Source organism: Eumetopias jubatus, unplaced genomic scaffold (genome assembly GCF_037043125.1).
Source record: "Eumetopias jubatus isolate StellerSeaLion01/CBP00866 unplaced genomic scaffold, mEumJub1_p1.0 scaffold_13, whole genome shotgun sequence".
NCBI classification, from domain to species: Eukaryota; Metazoa; Chordata; class Mammalia; order Carnivora; family Otariidae; genus Eumetopias; species Eumetopias jubatus.
This window is the reverse complement of record NW_028274819.1, coordinates 64,654,618-64,673,539: the sequence shown is the minus strand read 5'-3', so window position 1 is coordinate 64,673,539 and position 18,922 is coordinate 64,654,618. Positions and strand designations below refer to the sequence as shown.

The window sequence follows — 18,922 nt, the reverse complement described above, 5'->3', positions numbered from 1 at the left end:
TTGTCATCAGTGTGGAAATCTGCATATACATTAGCTAGTAGTAATGGAAAGTCCTTGTGTGTGTAGACTATTTTTAATCATTTTATCACTGGTATCCAACACAGAGCCTTGCCGTGGTTGATGTACAAGGAATGTTTGCTGATTGAACAGATGCATTTGAGCAGCATAGCATTGTCAAGTCTCTTACCCAAACTGAATCTCAAAATGATGCTAAGTCTAGGTGTCCTACCGTGTTTTACCACAAGAAAGCCAGGACTCAGAGTGATGCCCCCAGGTGAAGGGGCCAGGAAGAGTCATGTCCTCTCACAGAACTGACATAGAAGTATAAGCTTTTTCATTTTATCAAATTAGTATTTTTAATCTTTTTAATAGCCAATTAAAATATGTCTATTGTGAACATTTTCAAACATATACAAAAATAGAATGCTTGTGTACTTACCCCTCCGATTCAATAATAGTCAAGAGTTTGCCAATTTATTTCATGTCACTTAAAGTATTTTCTTTGCTTATGGAATTTAAAACAAATTCCAACAGTATCTTTTTTCATCCCTTCAATATACAAAAACTCTAAAGAAAAATGAGAGAACATTTTCTTATATTACCACAACACTATTATGACACACAACAGAATAAAAATAATTCTTTTTATGATCTAATATGTAGTCTGTAATGACTTGAAAAAGTCTTTTTCCTAATCAGGATACAAATAAGCACTATACATTACATTGGTCGTTATGCCTCTTAAGTATAAAAAGGACATTTTAACAACGCAAAAGTAAGAAAAACAAACTTTTAAAGACACAGACACCCCATAGTCTGTTATACAAGTTGAGATGTATGAAGTGCTCCCACCCTCAGCCTTATTTTTCTCTGTTTTGGTGTGGCCCTGCTCTTCGCAGTCACTGCTAGGAATCCTGGAACCAGATTGTTGTAGATTCAAGGGTATCAGAATCAGGGCTGAGTGCTCTCTCCTGAGCATCTCCCACCTCCCCACAATCCTGGTAAGTGCCCAGTCTGTCATCCTTTTTGCCTGAGCCATGGTTTCCAGTCGACTTGGAGTCTTACACCTAGAATCACACTAATGTATATTGAGCAGCTTTCATTGGGGAAGCGTGCTGGGGGAGACCAAAGAAAGCCTTTTCAGTTTTATCTTATCAACCTACCTTATAGAATTCACTGTAGATATGAAGCTATAGTTGTAGCTGAAATTGGCTGTTAAATGGTTGCTTAAGGTGACCAAGCCAGTCTGAGACAGCCTGTATGTATCAGGAGCAAAAGAGGGGCTAACAATCACCCATAGAGGAAATTGTAGAATCACTCTAGCAGAAAAAGCACTGGATGAGGCCGGTACTATAAGATTTGCATTCAAGTTCCAGCTCTGCTGTGTGACCTTGGGCAAATTGCCTAGCCTCTCTGAGCCACTATGGGAAGTGTTCTTCCCATTGTGCTTCTATTTTTCCCGGAGTAGTGGGTTATCCTCCAAGATAATATGTCTACATATTTTTCAAAACACTATTAAAGGATAAATCTGCTAGGAATGTTGTGGAAGCAAGAAAGATATTTATACCACTTAAGTCACACCCAAGGGGACTGCCAACCTGCCTACCTCTAGAGCCAGACTGCTTTATCTCCTTTCTCTGCCCTGGGCTATAATTAGGCAAAAATATCACCCTTCTCTTTGGGCAAGATCTAACCGATCATTATTGCAGAAGAACACAGAAAGCTTGAACATTATTATTTTATCTTCTAGTTCCATGATTTTAATACAAAAGAAGGAACAAGACAAACTCAGCAAAGATGTACTATTTGTATTTGCCAAGGAAGGCTTTCTTATCTGGTTAAATGTAGTCTCAAGCACTACGCCTTCAATTAGAAGGTATAGTGCCTTGATCCTTCTGATGCATCATTAGCTATGAATCACACAAATTAAACAGCCTATGCCTCCCAGCTCTGAGCCTTTCACCCAACCTACCAGCAAAATCTTTAGAGAATCACCATTGGCAGCTAGGCCCTAATGATACCAGCCGTTTCCATTTTCCCCTCAGTGTTTCATGTTTACTCTCTCATGCATGATGCCCTCTGTGGCTTAATTTCCATAGCCAGGATAGAAAGCAAATTCCACAGTGTTCGAGACAAATTTCAGTTACTGAGGAAATATTCCTCCAGGCAGATTGGGATTTTAAAAAAGACTGTATTATATGAATTGTTTTTATTTTCTTCTTTAAGATTTATTTATCTATTAGAGAGAGAGAGTAGGAGGAGGGAGAGAGAGAATCCCAAGCAGACTCTGTGCTGAGTGTGGAGCCCGATGCAGGGCTCAGTCTCATGACCCTTAGATCATGACCTGAGCAGAAACCAAAGTTAGACGCCCAACTAACTAAGCCACCCAGGTGCCCCTGTATGAATTGTTTTTATTATCACTTTATCTTTATATGTACCATTCAGTTTATCAAACATTTTTTATATTTGCTTCTTCATTTGATGCTCACAACAATATACTTGTGATGTAAGTAGGGTATTAATGTCATCCCTATTTCTTAAATGAGGAATATAAGGCTTCAGGAGGTTTTAGTGTTTTTTCTTTTCCATTTATTGAGCATTCCAGTCTGTTCCTGACACCGAAGCATACCATTTATAAATACCATTGCATTTAATCTTCAAACAAACTGATGAGGTAGGTGATTTTTTTTATTGTACATATGAGAAAACCAAATCTTCTCTAGGTTGAATAACTTGCACAAAAGTCTATGGTGTGAGTCAGTAGTGAACTTAAGATGCAAAGTTGGATCCTATTTAGAGTTTTTATAAAAAATCACATTGCATCAGGCTACTCCTAATTGCTTAAAGACAAAGCCTTTGCCAAGCTCAAAAAGTTTCTTTGCTGACTCTGTTTTGCAATAATCCTGATAATTAAAAAAAAAAACCTGCCTTTGTGAATCTATAAAACAAAGTTTGCATGAAACCAAATTGAAATTTGATGTATCTAATTTTCAGAGTTGTAGGCATATTGTGTGAAATAGCTGCTTAGGGATTCAGACTGTGGTTTGCCCATAAAACTTACTTCATTTTACACATTAAAGAATTCCTAAGCATTTGGCTGAAACCTCTTTAAAGGGTCTCCAGCCAAGCTGCACAGAAAATTGTTCAAATCAAAACAAATGACCCCAGTTCTACTGAGAGAGACAGAGAGAAAGACAATGTACCTTCATTCAATATGTTATTAAAAATTATTCTTAAAGGTTTGATCTACTTCATAGTAGATTTGGCAAACTAAAGGATCACTTTTCTTTCCCTGAAGTCTTTATTTAACTCACCCAACCTAGCATTTATATTAGCATTTATGTACTGATAGCTATGTGTCGTACTCTATTTTAAGTGTTAGGGTTACAGAAAAAAATTGTGACAATGTTTAGCCCTCATGGTGTCCACAGCTGAGTTCTTAATGCTCAGTACTGGAGATGTACAAGAGATTGGTATATACATCCTCTTCTTTTGTGGAGTGCAGAAAAGAGAGCAGACTTACTCTATTGTCTAGGATTCCCGGTTAAAGTTTGACTTTTGGGAATTTAGTTTTTAAAATCTGTTTATCTCTTTCTGTCACTCTCTATCTCTCTGTGTGAGTCTCTCTCTCTCTCTTTCTCTCTCTCTCTCTCTCTCTCTCTCTCTCTCTCACACACACACACACACACACACACACACACACACAGTAGCACGGTAGCTTGGGTCAGAAGTAAGCCAAACAACATCTGCAAATCTTTAGCAGTGGAAAATTCCATGTCACCACTTTAACACAGAGGTGGCAACCTGGGAGATGAGCTAAGTCAGGGGTTGAAGTGAACAGCTAGTAAATTCCACTGGCTAGGGGTCAGCTCTCTTGAAGGCAGGTGGGCATTCCAACGCCTGTATGGGAGGGAAACCAGTCTTCTGACATAGTCCCTAAAAACAGCACCCTTCCCGGCATGACAGCTTGAAAAGTAGCCGGAGTTAGAAAGCTCTAGAGTACCTCGAAAGCCTAATATAATATGGCAGGACCTTTTCTGTGTCTGTCTGGCTCCACAATCCCAGGGCAACTAACAAAAGAAGAGGTGGTGAAATGGGAACAGTTGATTTTTTTTTTCTGAGCTCCAAGTAAATACAGTTATTTTTGTGTCATCATACACAAGAATTTTGACAGAGTATTGCTTCTTGGACTTGAGATATAACCTCTGATCTATATCTGGACCTTCTTATAAATATGTGGTTTTGTTAAGAGCCTAGTGGAGAGAGCACAGTAACATATTTGGGATTTTCTTGCTTTAACACTTTATCAGATTGCACTGATTATGAGGCCCACATCTTCCCCCCTCTACCCACATGTATTTCAGCTTGTGAGATCAGAATGAGTCTGGTATCCACCTCTCCAAAAAACAATGCTACTATTGTTATTAATTGATGGTGATTTTAATTGTCAATACTGCTTAAAAGGACGAAAATGACATACACTGTGTGTTAGATATTCAGGACAACGTTTTATAGGGGCAGAGATGATTTCCCCACCTAACAAATGAGGAGACCGTTATCTCTGAGAATGTAAGGGATTTTCCCAGCATCCCCCAGAGCCAAGACTCAAATCTGGCGACTCATTCCAGGGCATGACTTTGAGACCCTTCTTGCTCTTCTCCCTTCGCCAGTAACCCCACAGTCTTTCACAAAGATTTACCCTGCCTCAGTTTCTCCATTATAACATGGATCAGACTATATTGGCTTCTTCCCACCACACAGATATCCCATTACCTTCTAGAAAGCACTTGATACTAGTCACAAGGAGCAGATATTTAAATGGCAGGTGCTCTTTTTTTTATATTCACAACAGGAAACCAGAACATTAAAGGCAGCAAAGCACTGGCCTGTGAGCCCCTTGAGGCAAAGCTCTTTCCAGTGATTTTTGTGTCCCTAGCAATTAGCATTGTGCCTGGCGTGTAAGAAACCCTGAAGAAATGTTTGCTGAATAAATGAAAGAAGGATGTTTCCCCCAAAGAAATGGAAGATTTTATAATTGCTCACAGTATCTCATCCCTGGAGCAGTGATCAGATGTCATGCTAAAAATAGATGTAAACTATTCTTCCTGCATCCTTCCCATGCAGCCTTCGTGGACTCTGGCAACAAAGAGGTTTATGTCCAGGTAAACAATATTGTGACCCCAATAGACTGCACACCATTGATATTTGCCCCAGGCCTATTGGAGGGTACCCCAGCACTTAAACTTTCCTAGCTTATGAACCACTCAGAGCTTCTAATTCAGGTTTGTCTATGAAAAGCATCGCTTCTCAGGCATGCAGCAGGTGGCCTCTTCAAACTACTTTCCCCGTAGTGAGGAAATGGTAACCCAGCAAGAAAGCAGCCTGTGTTGCTAGGCTGTGCAGAACCCCTCGTACAACTCAGTCATCTCACCAGTTGTTGTTAACGCTGCTCAGTGTCCATAATAAGCAAATAGGAATAGGATGCTACTATCCTTATTAGTGGCACTGAGGACTGCATATGCATTTATTCCGAAGGAAGCCACCAAGGAAATAACAGCAACAACTATTGTACATTTGCCACGTGCTTCATGTCAAATCTCATTGTGATTCTCAAAACCACTTTCTGAGAAGAAGCTCACAATTTTGCAGATGAATGAACTGAGGTTCAGAAATGTCCAAAGGCCCCATTGGTAGCAAATGACAGGCTTAAGATTTAGAGCTGACCTCCTAACCTAGAGTTCCTAACCCCCTCTTCCTCACTCACAACTGGGGGTCAGCAGCATGAGGTTGTAACTGGAGAGGGGTGCCCTCCCCACCAGTTCACTTGGAAAAGAACATGCCCATAGCTTCATGCCGTTGTCTAACACACTGAGCTCAGCATTTCCTTCTCTAAGACACAAGGCTGGCCATCTGAGCCTTGAAAATGTGAGGCAGCTTTGATCAATTTGGATTAATTCTACTGCATTAAACAATGCCTGCCCCTTCAGAGAGGCAATGCCTCTTTTTCTGTGTGAATGATAAGGTGGATTTGCATTCTGGGTCTCCTCCTTCACTCTTGACAAATTGTAGAGGAAGCGAGTGTATAGCAGAGACCCTTCTCATGGGTAGCATATGGTGTTTCACATCTTTGCCTTTCTCCATCCAAGTGTCCATCAGTAACTCAAACCCTTGGGAAACCTATAGGCAGTGTGAGGCTATACCAGGGGAGGCTCTGGAATGGACACATGTTTCCATTTTACTTAGAACAGAAAGGGGTTATGACTTTTGCAAGCAATAAGTAAGAGTAGGTGTTGAATTACACGTGAAAATTAACAGGAGGAGTTACCAGTCATTACCAAGAGTCAACCCTTGATGTCCATATGCTCTCTCGAAATCTTCCCAACACATCTTGACGTAGAAGCAATTATTATTCCTGTTCTACTTATGAGGAAGTTGAGCCCGGAAAGGTTAGTAACTTTCATAATGATATAGAACTAGTAGGCGGCAGAGCCAGGATTCTGACCCCATCTATATAAGTCACATTTTGTACCCTGTCTACCGTTATCACCCATAATGTCCAACCAAGTGAAAGCAAGTGACACAATCGCAGTATGAATATGTCGTCAGGAACAACTGGATTTAGATGCCCAAGAAGGAGAAATTTTTTATGCATCCTAGAGAGAAAGAACCAGCTGGAAGTAATGTTTCTTGAAACTCCTCTAAAACATTTGCCTAGAAGTCGGTTTTCAGTGGTTTGCTTCCTATTATACATGAAAACCCCAAGACACATAAAATAGATAACTTGTAATTCTGAAAGCATTTACCAGGCACGTATCTTGTGCAAAGTAAGACAGAATAATGTGTTGCTGCTGTAATACGGCTCCCCACTTCAGCATTGTTATGCTTAATTTCCTTGTCAGTGTCCCATTCTGGAAGCACACTCATTCAGGTTCTGTCTTATTCAGCACTATATGCCAAGCACCTGGCACAGTCCTGAGTCTAGGGCACAAGGAACGATAGGCCCTGAGGTTTGGGGACCAGAGATGGGTGAGGCATCCCCATCCTCTAAGGAGTTTGTACTGCAATAAAGAAGAAGCCCAGCATTCACATAATCAACACAGCAGATGAGAGGAAGGAGAGCAAGATGTCAAGAGAGATAAGGAGAGAGTTGAGGACGCCTTAGGTTCTAAAGGAGAACTAAGGTGTTATACCAACTGTGACAATATACTGGAAATAAACTGGCCTCACAGAAATCCAAGGTCAACTCAGTGACTTTGGTGAAGTTAGTTAACCTCCCTGCACTTTTTTCCTCATCTCTAAAACTATATACCTACCTCAGAGCTTTGTGAGGAGAAATAATATAGTATTTCAATTACACAGCACAGATACTAGACCGTTACAGGTGCTCAGAAAACATGAATTCCCCTTTAGATGATACAAAGATTGGAGCCCTTTCAGTTCTCACATGAATGTTCTCCCGAGTGTTAGGAATTTGACTGAAAAATGTATGAAAAGGGAAGGCAGAGATGTGACTAAAACCTTCGGGAAAAGGAGCAGGGATTAAGATTAAACAGATATGGTGGTGTTCGATTTTGTTTTGTTGAGAAGTGTGATTTTCAGTACTATTATAAAACATAAAGAAGACATATCTCACAGTTTACGTACCTGCTTTCTTACTTATTTCTAGAACATTTCTAACCATAGACTCATTCATCTTTGAGAAGCTGGAGACAGCGCTCCTCTTCTCTCTCTGTCTCTGTCTCTCTCACGCATACTATTTATATTTGTAAATCCAGATTTCATTGCTTCTACTCTGATGAAATTACTTGTACTTAAGTTTTATTTTCTAAAAAGAAGTGAAGAGGGGCACCTGGCTGGCTCGATTGGTGGAGCATACAACTCTTAATATAGGGTTCGTGAGTTCAGGCCCCATGTTGGGCGTGGAGCCTACTTAAAAAAGTAATAATAGGGGCACCTGGGTGACTCAGTCATTGGGTGTCTGCCTTCAGCTCAGGTCATGATCCCAGGGTTCTGGGGTCGAGCCCCGCACCGGGCTCCCTGCTCAGCGGGAAGCCTGCTTCTCCCTCTCCCACTCCCCCTGCTTGTGTTCCCTCTCTCGCTGTGTCTCTCTTTATCAAATAAATAAATAAAATCTTAAAAAAAAAGTAATAGTAAAATAAAAAATAAAGGGATGTCTGGGTGGCTCAGTCAGTTGGGCTTCTGACTCTTGGTTTTGGCTCAGGCTATGATCTCATGAGTTATGGGATCAAACCCCACGTAGGGCTCTGCACTCAGCAGGGAGTCTGCTTGAGATTCTCTCCCTCTGCCCCTCCCCCAGCTTACGTGCACTCTCTCTCTCTCTCTAAAAATGGATAAATAAATTTAAAAGAAAGAAAAGAGTGAAGATATAGGTAAGCGCTTTTAAACATAGGATTTGTGGTTAACATGAATCTCAAAGTGGAGAAATTGAGGGCATGATGTCTTCCAATTAAGACAGATACAATACAACACGACACTTCCCCGTCCACAGTGGGGAGTGTAAACACTATAGAAGATGGTGTAAAACAAACATTTCAAAAGCAAGGCAGAAAACATCTGGGGGATCTAATGAGCCATACAATAAGGAGAACACAGTTTGCTATTAAAGTAGCCTGTTGTGACATATAGAGTGTGACAGACAGAAGAGCCTTACAAAGTGCTGATCAGCTACAGGTTAAGTATCAGAGAAGAGTTTCCAATGTATGACATGCCTGTGATGGGGAGAGCGCAGAGATCACCGGGAGAACGATAAAAATATCAATGGGATTTGGGAGCGGCAGTGATAAACCTTGAAATTAGACAATTTAGCCTTGAAAAAAGAAGTCCCACAGGAGAAGCATGTTGTCTTTCTTCATTGAAAGAAAGCTTAACATTGAAAATGAGCAATTTCAGCACCTGTAGGCATTTTATAACTGAACGCATTTAATGATTCTGCTCACTTCCTCATTCATGATTCATTCAGAAAATGTTTGTTGAACCCCTATTATTTAAATGTCTCCTGCACACCAGACACTGTTAGGGACAGGGAACTCCAAGGAGAGTGAGTTGTGGTTTCTGTTCTCAGCTCAGTCTAATGGGAAAGACGGGCAACTGCACAAATCACTGTGATTTGGTGTGAGAAGTACAAAAAAGTAGCAAAGTGGTCAAACAGGGTTAGGGACTGTCACTGAATTAAGATGCTTAAGTAGGGGAGGAGAGGTGGGAGTGCTGGTTTTTATCACAGTAGCGCAGGCACCAAAGTTGTAAGGGAGGGAGTCCTGAGAACAGATGGGGGATTTACTCGTTCTACAGGAGATGCCTGGTATTTAGGAAGTGGCAGTGTGGAGCATGATCAGAAGACGCTAAGGGATCCTGCTTTGTGTCCCAGACCAGATTATCTTCTTCTCTGAGAAATGCTAACGGGGGCTGCATGACATCTGTGCAAAGCTCTGACCAGTATCTGCACTAACTAACCTGCCCATACATGTGCTCACGTAGACTAAGATCCTGTTTATAACAGCAAGGAGCTGGAGGGGTCTATCTTTGGCTATACTCTGCAACTGTGAAATAAATTACAGTCTTAACCATGTGATGCCATGAAGGGTATTAAGAAATATATCTACGTATTTGGGAGAAGGCAGGAAAAGATCCAAGTTACACAGTTATAAAGGGAGAAAAAGGCATTAGCATAATATATATTGATGATCTCATATGTATGTGGGTATGTGTGTGTATATATATATATATGAACTGAGTTGATAAATGTCTGTGCAAGTCCAGCACACAACAGGTATCTCTAGAGAAAGGTGGAGCAAAGTACAGCAATGAGAGGGAAGGAAGAAGCGCTCACCTCTCAGTTTCTATTCTGTGTTTTTCGATGTAGCCCAAATATTGACAACATCCATGAACTTCATTTTGTGATTTAAGGAAAGAATAATTGCCCATGAAGCACTAAGCACAGTGTCTGCCATGTGATGCCAATAAATAATTAATTGACTCTTAGGATGGCAGGAAAACATGACTTGCCCAAAATGATTTAAAACTGCATTCAGTGTCATATTGATTGTTAAAAATGAGTGTTTTCTCTGTCAAAAGGATTGAAATAAATTTCATAAATTATGATCAATAGATTTTAGGTTAAATATGTGTTCTGCTTATTTAATCATTTAGGATTTAATTATTTAAAGCTAAGTTTTGCCCCAAACATGCAGTTGTAGTGAAAAGAAGGGGCACCTGCACCCCAATGTTCATAGCAGCAATGTCCACAATAGACAAACTGTGGAAAGAGCTGAGATGCCCTTCAACAGATGAATGGATAAAGAAGATGTGGTCCATATATACAATGGAATATTACTCAGCCATCAGAAAGGATGAATATCCAACTTTTGCATCAACATGGATTGGACTGGAGGAGATTATGCTAAGTGCAATAGGTCAAGCAGAGAAAGTCAATTATCATATGGTTTCACTTATTTGTGGAACATAAGGAATAGCACGGAGGACATTAGGAAAAGGAAGGGAAAAATGAAGGGGGGGAAATCAGAGGGGGAGACAAACCATGAGAGACTGTGGACTCTGGGAATCAAACTGAGGGTTTTGGAAGGGATAGGTTAGCCTGGTGATGGATATTAAGGAGGACACATAATGCATGGAGCACTGGGTGTTATACACAAACAATGAATCATGGAACACTACATCAAAAACTAATGTACTGTATGGTGACTGATATAACATACTAATAATTTTTTTAAAAAGGCTAAGTTTTGAAGAGGAAGCCTTCCAAATCTAGATTGCATAAGACTTTGCTTAAGCTCCAGAAATTTCCAGTCAACTTTGATGGTTTTATCTTTAGAGTACTAAACTTTAAAAACATATTTAGCATTCGTAGGTCATTATCCAGTTATCTACTTATCACTGAAAACCAAGGTCAAATCTTCTCTTTTATGATATCCCACCCCATAATAACCAACAGATAGTCAGTAAATTGAATTTAAATTTAATTTTGTAAAACTTTTTTTGTAAAGAATTTGAAACACTGTAAGTAGATCATCTTTTATTACGTTCATGTAGTCATCCTTGTTTTTATGAAAAGTTATGAATAAATTAAATTGAAAATCAAATTGTTTTTTGAAATGTACTGAGGAAATACTTTATGATGAGTTTCTCTCTATAAAAGAACAATTTATAATTTGAATTAGCATTTTAAAAAATTCTCTATGGTGAGTTTCTTTGTAATTAAAGGAACCATTTATAATTTGAACTAGCATTTTCACATTTATCTTGTGAGTAAGTTGGACTTCTCACCTACTGGATTTTGCTAAAGCAGGACACTCTATGCCAAGGAGATGATAGAACAAATTGTGATCAGAAATATCAAAACTTCAAAAGCTTTTCCTTTTTACATGCTGATTGTGTTAATAAGTATATTAAAACCTATTTGTACTTTCTTCATTTTTATTGGATTGACATATGGAAAAATATTTTTCCTATGAAGAAATAGTATGATATATACCCATATTTTCTTGATTTTTTTAGACCCATATGTTTCTAAAATCTATTTACCCCTATTTCCAATGCCATGCTCCCAGAAGCTCATTTAAATATATAATACATCTTAGAATTGATGAAATTTGACATATGGACTTTTTATATTAAAGTTATAAGGCAAAATTGAGATATGATCCCAAATGATCAGCTTCTAGCAACCCTCTAGCAGAGAAAAAAACTTAGTCAAATTAAAAGGCAATTTTTTTACACAATTCATCACCAAACACTTGGTTCTCTGGTCTCTCAGGCTGAAAATTAACTGTAGACTCAATCTTCCCTCCCAATAACATTGCTAATTCCTTGGATATTTGTTTTGTTCATGGATCTTGGTGTATTGGAGGGGAGCAGTGGTTGGCCTCTTTTCTAAATTAAAGTTTTTATTTTGAGATAATTGTAGATTCATATACAGTTGCAATAAATAATACAGGAAGATCCGTGATAATTGTAGATTCATATACAGTTGCAATAAATAATACAGGAAGATCCATGTACCTTTTACTCTTAGTTCCCCCCAATGGTAACATTTTGTAAAACTATAGCATGTTCTCACAGCCAGGATATTGACATTGATGTAATCCATCAATCTAATTCCAATTTTTCCAGTTTTACTTGTACTCATTTGTGCGAGTATATGTGAATGTAGTTAGATGTAGATCATTTTTTCACATGTTCAGTATCCATTACCACAGTCAAGAGAGCACATTTTCATCACCACAAGAATGCCCTGTGCTGCCCGTTTATAACCTCACACAGTGACCTCCTCCCTCGTGGACTTTTCACATGTTGGGGATTTGATGGCAGTATGTTTTCTAGTTACATTTGGGGAAGTAACTGATTTGTCCTTTTCCTTTTGCCAATGTCTGCAAATAAATAATATTAAGCAACTGATCCCTCCATGTTCACTATTTTGAGTTGTGCATCTCCCTGATATTTGGCAAAGGAACCAACATCAGGGGCAAGTAGCCACCTTGGCTAGGCACTATTTCTCCTTCTCTGAAGGCACAGGACCAAATCTACCATCTTTGTTTCCTTTCCCAGATTACGCTCGATTTGAGGCCAAAATCCATGACCTACGCGAGCAGATGATGAACCACAGCATGAGCTCCGGGTCCGGGTCCCTGCGAACCAATCAGAAACGCTCCCTCTATGTCAGGTAGGCAACGGAGCATTGCTTACTGTGATCTGCACTTTGTGAGCAATCCAGCTTGGGGAGATAAAAGCAACACCTTGTAGCAATGGAACACATGTTCTTATTAACCCAGGCTCATCAATACACCACCGTAAGACATCGAGTTTAACCACTTTGAAGACATTTTTGAAATGTTATTACATTAGTCAAAAGCCCTGATTTTAACAAGTTACTGTTTGAGAATGTTATGATCTAGGGTCAAATTCTTAGCACAGGTTGCAGTAAAAATAATGAAAAATATTTTCATTCCTGATCATCTTAAATTGAATATATGGCCCAAAACCTTAGACTTTTTCTTACCATCAATATAAGAAGAAAATATTCTTGTATCACCTCTTGATCTGCTTGATATATATTGCATGAACTTTAGTGTATTGATTGAAAATCAAAAGCACTCTGCTAAAGAGTTACATGCTTCTTCCCAACAAGTTTCGGTGGACTTTCTTCCGTGGTATCTCGTGATCAGTTGTTTCTCAGCCTCCTATATTCCTTCCAAAATATACTTCATCAATGCTGACTGTACTTTTTAAAATAATATAAGTATTAACAACCAAAGGGGGGAAGTAATACCTAATACACTGTGAAGATGAATCTATGGACCAGTGGAGGAACCATGCCCCATACCCTCACTGCATTCTCCTCTCCTCACTCGGCCCCCGAATCTGGTCTGACTCCCACGTAAGGTCATATCCTCCTCACCTGAAATTTCACTGTCTTTTCCTCGCATGCAGGGTGTGTTATGGATACTAAATTATGTACTTGAATTGATGTGTTCCGTTGGTTCCACTTTGGCTGTGTAGTTATCTTCTGTGTCTATCAGGTAGGCACAGCAGGGCAAAGAAAGGAGCAGGATTCCGGATGTTGGCATGTTCTTGAGGACCTTGATTTGCTGGCCCCCCTAGGACAAGCAGAGACTCCCTCTATATTCCAGGGAGTTCTAATACTTCAGAAGTCCCAAGACTTAAAATAAAAACAGGATAAAATCAAACAAAACTATTTTTGACTATGAACATTCCAAATTTGACTAACTGAATTTCACAAGATTATTTTGATATATTCCAGTGTAATCCGCAACAGGAACTATTAAGAACCACCTGGGAACATGTCTTGTAGTGAAGTCACAGATGTGATGGAAAGTGGCTATTTCTTTTCTCCTTACTGGCTTTATGTTGCTGGTCTTTGTGATACAAAATATTTTAAATCTTGAAATATTTTAGTTTTGGGTAGCAAATTGGGAAAAGCCAATTGGGTTTATAGAATAGAGAAAAATCTGTTAATGCAAATAAAATGGATATGTAGAATAACACTGGAAGGAAAAATTACCATATTGTTATCTATTAAAAAAATAGAATGCATAAAAATGTTAATGTACTTAGAAAAACTTTGCTGAAAATATACTGGTAATAGTTGAGTTTTTTGAATTAAGTTGTGGAAGATTAGGAAAATTAAATGGGGTAATATAGTGATAGAATGTAAAGCTAATAGACTTATTTGAAAGAGTCATATTAATCAGACCCAAACCTTTATTCTCTAAAATGATAAATAAAAATAATGACATACAAAAGATATCAAGACTTAAGGTAATAAAGGATGTTATCTTGTATCACATTCTAATAGTTGGAAATGGAATTGAAAGGAGGAACCTCTTTTAAATGACACTGAAAAATAACTGACACTTTATGGGCGATTCTCCAAATGATCTCTCCACTATACAAATATGGTATTTGGTTTCCAAATGTATAATTATTAACAGTTAGTCCCTAGAGGGCTGACCTTAGCATCTAAAGGACCCTAGAGGCATAAAATTGGAAGAAGTAGGGTCCATGCATAGAGTAAAATCAGAGGGAAAGAACATACAAGACACCCTCCCCCCCCGGCCTTGTTCTCATACGATGTGATAAAACTAATAGCCCCTACCCCAACAACAGCAACGAAAAGGCAATCAAATGGAATGAACTAACAAGGCTTATGGGAAATTCTTACTAAAAATGATCCAGCAACTTTGTACCTTTGTCCCCCCTCTTTATTTTTTATAGAGGGGGGTGGGTTACACCAAATTGGGCTAGAGGATTTTCATAGAGATGCTTGCTTTATCTGGAACACTTGAATAGGGCTGGTGCCAGTTGGTTGTACTTATTTTAGAAAGTCAACTAAGTTGCTCTCTCAAAATAAATTAGTAGCAGGATTTCTCTGATTATATAAATATCAGATGATGAGCATGTTTCTTTAATCTGAGAATGGCATCCTGGAATATTATTCTGCTTGGCTTATGTAAGTCTAGCGCCAGAAGGAATCTTAGGCAGCACCAGGTCCACTGTTTAATTGACAGGACAGGAAACTGAGGCCCCAGGAGGGGAGAGATCTGCCACCGCTCTTTGGTAACAGAATCAGATCTTCTAACTCCCTTCTCACTCCACCTCCCAAGGGCTCAGCTTCTGTGGTATCAGCTGTGGAGTGCACTTGAGCTGTGATTCCCAATCTGCTCACAGCCCCCACCTCTTAGATGAAGGAATAGGTTAGCCAAGAGGAGAAACTCGAACATAAACCCCTTTGGGGTTTTTACACAGGATAAACTGCACTAGGACATAGGGGATTTCTGTAGTTTTATTGGTATTTTTCCATGAAGCGAAAACCTAAAGCAGAAAGCTAACAGCCTCTCTTTGTTCTGTGATAAACAGTTTAGCTGACTTATAGGATATTTGTCTGCACCACAAAACCACCCCTTCCTCTAGGAGTTGCCTCTTCTTCCCCCACCCCGTCCCATCCATAGAGCCCTGGCTGTGTCTGAGAGGCTGTGTCCTCTCAGGATGGTGCATGAGCTGGCCTCATTCCCTCACTAGAAATCATCCTCCCAGGTGATAGCAATTTGTTTGCCTGAAAGTGTTGAAAGGAGGAGGGGGGGTTAGCACATCTGAGCCAGGCAGTGTTTTAAACTTGAGCCAACCAACCCTCTCTATTTTCCAATCTACTTGTAATTATTTTCCTTCTTTGAATCTTTTGTGTAAGGTGCCCAAAGTGCTTCAGTAGTGCTATACAAATGAAGTTGATTGCTGCTTATGATAACGCTGTACCTGTTCTGTGGGAATGATTTGGATATATTTGCTTTACTGGGCTGTTTGTATTGTGTATTTCCTGCATTGTGAAACATAGAGCTGTAGAACCTGGAAAGTAAATAAAATGTAAAAAATTTGAATAAAATATTTTTCAAAAATGCTCCATAAGTACATTATGAATTCTTCAGACGTAGATGCACTTGGGCTCCCGAGCCACTGGAATACGGATTTTGTTGCATATGTTTCGAGGCTCTCTATGTGGGCAGATGGAGCTCTCCCTGCCTCTAATATATGCGCTCTTTCTTACCTACTAGCTGGTGAACGCATCCCTGTGACAGAGAACAAGGCTTTTCCTGCTACTAATAGGAATGGACCTTTAATATCCAAATGCTACTAAGAAAGGTCAGAGACATTGGTGATTGAAATCACATAGAAGAGCAAATAGCTAAGGAAAGCACCTTTCCTAAGGTAAAGGAGAGCAAGAGCACCCAGGACTTGGAGAATGGGGAGAAGAGGGGAAAAAAAGCAGCTAAGTCCACCAATGGGGAGTGAAAGGTCACAGGAAAGAGTGGAGCCTGACCCATGTTCATTTCTTAATCAAAGGTATCCATTTTGAGAGTTCAAGTGAATAACCTCTCTGTCTTGAATTTGGGCTTAAAAGTCATTTGCTTTGATTCATTTGTGCATTCAAGCTGTTTGTGAGTGTATATTTTGTGCCAAGACCCATAATGGACACTAAGGACTCAGCCGTAAAAGTCAACGTTTCCTACCATAAGAATCTCTCATCCAGTGGAAGAAACAGATGAGAGGAAGACAATCACAGTGCGACATGGTGTGAAAAATTAGCTCTAGAAAGGCCTGGAACCTTTATTGCTTCCTAATGCAAAGATACCAAAATTGGTCCTTAAAGATCTTATGTGAGTTAACTTACAAGTTTTCAAGTCTTTTTACTCAATAAAAACATTCTTCACTGTGACCCAGTAAATACATACACATATAAAGCTGAAAAACATTTTTTATTAAATTGTGCTTTTTATGTAAAGTGTATTTTGTTATTTTCCATTCTATTTGTCCCCCTTTAAAAAAAAATGAAGGGCACAACTCATTAACTTGATTTAATAACTCACTAATGGGTCACGATATACAGCTTGCAGATGGAATAAACAAAAAGGAGAGCTCCAGGTGGATGACACTGTATACAGACAGGAGAGCACATCTTCACTGCATTACATGTAGCAAATCTCTGGGCTGGGATTCCAGCCATTTTGGTACAGAAGAGGAAGTGGAAGTGAAGGAAAATATTTGTCAGGCACCTTCCCTGGGTCAACCATTGTGCTAGTGGTGTTGTACGTATGTTTCCCCATATGATTCTCCCAACATCTTGAAGAGTCAAAGAATGTTTCCTCCATATTACAGATGAAAAAACTGAGATTCACTGAAGTTAAATAATGTCCCCAAGATCACAGAGTTAGACTGGATGTAAGCATAGACATTCTTCAACTGTGTTGAAGAGAACAGTTCCTGGATTCTGTCAGACAAAATTTGAATCTTGGTTTTTCCACTTACTAGCTCAAGGGATTTTGGTCAACTCAGTCTCTCTGGCCTTGGTTTTTTTATCTGTGAAATGAGAATAATAATAGGATACCATAAAGTGGTCATGAGGATTAAATAAAATAGTGAATTCAAATACCTGTAACATAGGAAACAACTAATTGGTGATATTTATCATATATTATAAAGGCAACCTTTCCCCTGCAGGACAGAGAGACCACAGAATTGGTCCTGAACAAACTACTGTTTTCTCAGCAGAGGGATGAGACACGCTTGTCCCTTTGCTTTCTTTCAGCAAGGGAAGGAGGACAGCCTTCCTGGCACCATTTTACATTTTCACTTATCTAGACCCAGGTACCCCAGGATTGCAGGCTCCAGAATGTCCATCTCTGTCAACTCACCAGACATCTCTCATACCCCACAAGCATCTGCCCAGAAGCAGAATCTGCAAAGTATTCAGCTGGAGCCACAGATAGGAAGAATCACTGTGCTTACAACTGGCCCCTCCAGTTTGTCATCGGTATCCCTAACCCATGATTCTTCAACTTCTCCTCTGCATTCTTCATCCCTTCCAAACCCTCTGATCACTTTTTGCTGCTTCCTAAGGTAGCTTTTGCTTCAAAGGCTATAATATGACAAACGCTCTTAGGTCTGCCTCCTGCCCCATCGTTTAACATAAGGCTTTCATACGCTGATTCCTCAGTGCACTGAGTCTTACCTTCAATAAACATGATTTACATACTTTCCTACAGTATACCAGTCTATGGTATATGTTAGGATACAGAGATGAATAAGAACACACCTCCTTCCCTCAAGATTCTCATAGTCCATATCTATGGGCCATTCAAATAGTGGGCAGATCATTCCTCCCTGATACCCTGTGTGTTATATGCTTTGCAATTATTATCCTTTTTAAATCTTTGCAATATGCCTGTTAGGCCTCCTACAGTGACACCTGCCCAGAAGACCACTGGTATTTAAAATTCTTCTGTTAAAATACTGATCACTCTAGTCTTTATTACATTTTCATGGTAAAAGCCCTTGAAATGGAAACACCATTCAATACTGGACCTGCTAATTCCAGTTAATGTCTTCATTTTATTATACCCTTAGTACCATATGCCACAGTGCTTGGCATAAAGAAGTTTCCTTAGTAAATATTTGTTGAATGAATTAATTCCTAGACTCTCTTTCCTAGACATATGTGAAAGAAAAAATTAGAGTATAAGCCAGGATCTTTAAACAACCAGTCCTATGCAAGTTCCATACCAGCTAGCCTGCCACCAAGTCCGTGGAGTCTGGTCATCCTGAGACCACAGGTATTGCCTACTGGTGCTGGGATTTCCAGGAAACATCTGGCACTACAGGGCCTTTCAGGTTGCTTCATTTGCCTTCTGAACTCTGTGACTCTTTCAGCTGGGGGCTATTTCAATAATAGATTTAGACCAACAAACACAGCCAATACCCTCTTAGTGAGAGGACTTAGGGTAGGGGCAGGGGCCAGAGTGAACCTCATCCTCTGTCTCATTCTCAACACCCTTAGTCTTCCTATTGGAAGTTACATCGAGGGTGGTCTTGAGAAAAA

The 18,922-nt window shown here is 39.5% G+C and overlaps 1 protein-coding gene across 10 annotated transcripts in view; it reads left to right on the top strand.

Annotated features, from left to right (window-relative positions):
- The window catches only part of DLG2 (discs large MAGUK scaffold protein 2), a 1,243,318-nt gene that overhangs the window by 1,082,572 nt on the left and 141,824 nt on the right, over positions 1–18,922 (top strand). For 9 of the 10 annotated variants that reach the window (XM_028126804.1, XM_088018006.1, XM_088018004.1 and 6 more), the window contains one exon: positions 12,583–12,697. In XM_028126804.1, coding sequence (XP_027982605.1) covers positions 12,583–12,697 — 115 coding nt within the window. Of the gene's footprint in view, positions 1–12,582; positions 12,698–18,922 lie in introns of those variants that run through there. The other variant, XM_088018008.1, reaches the window with a different exon arrangement.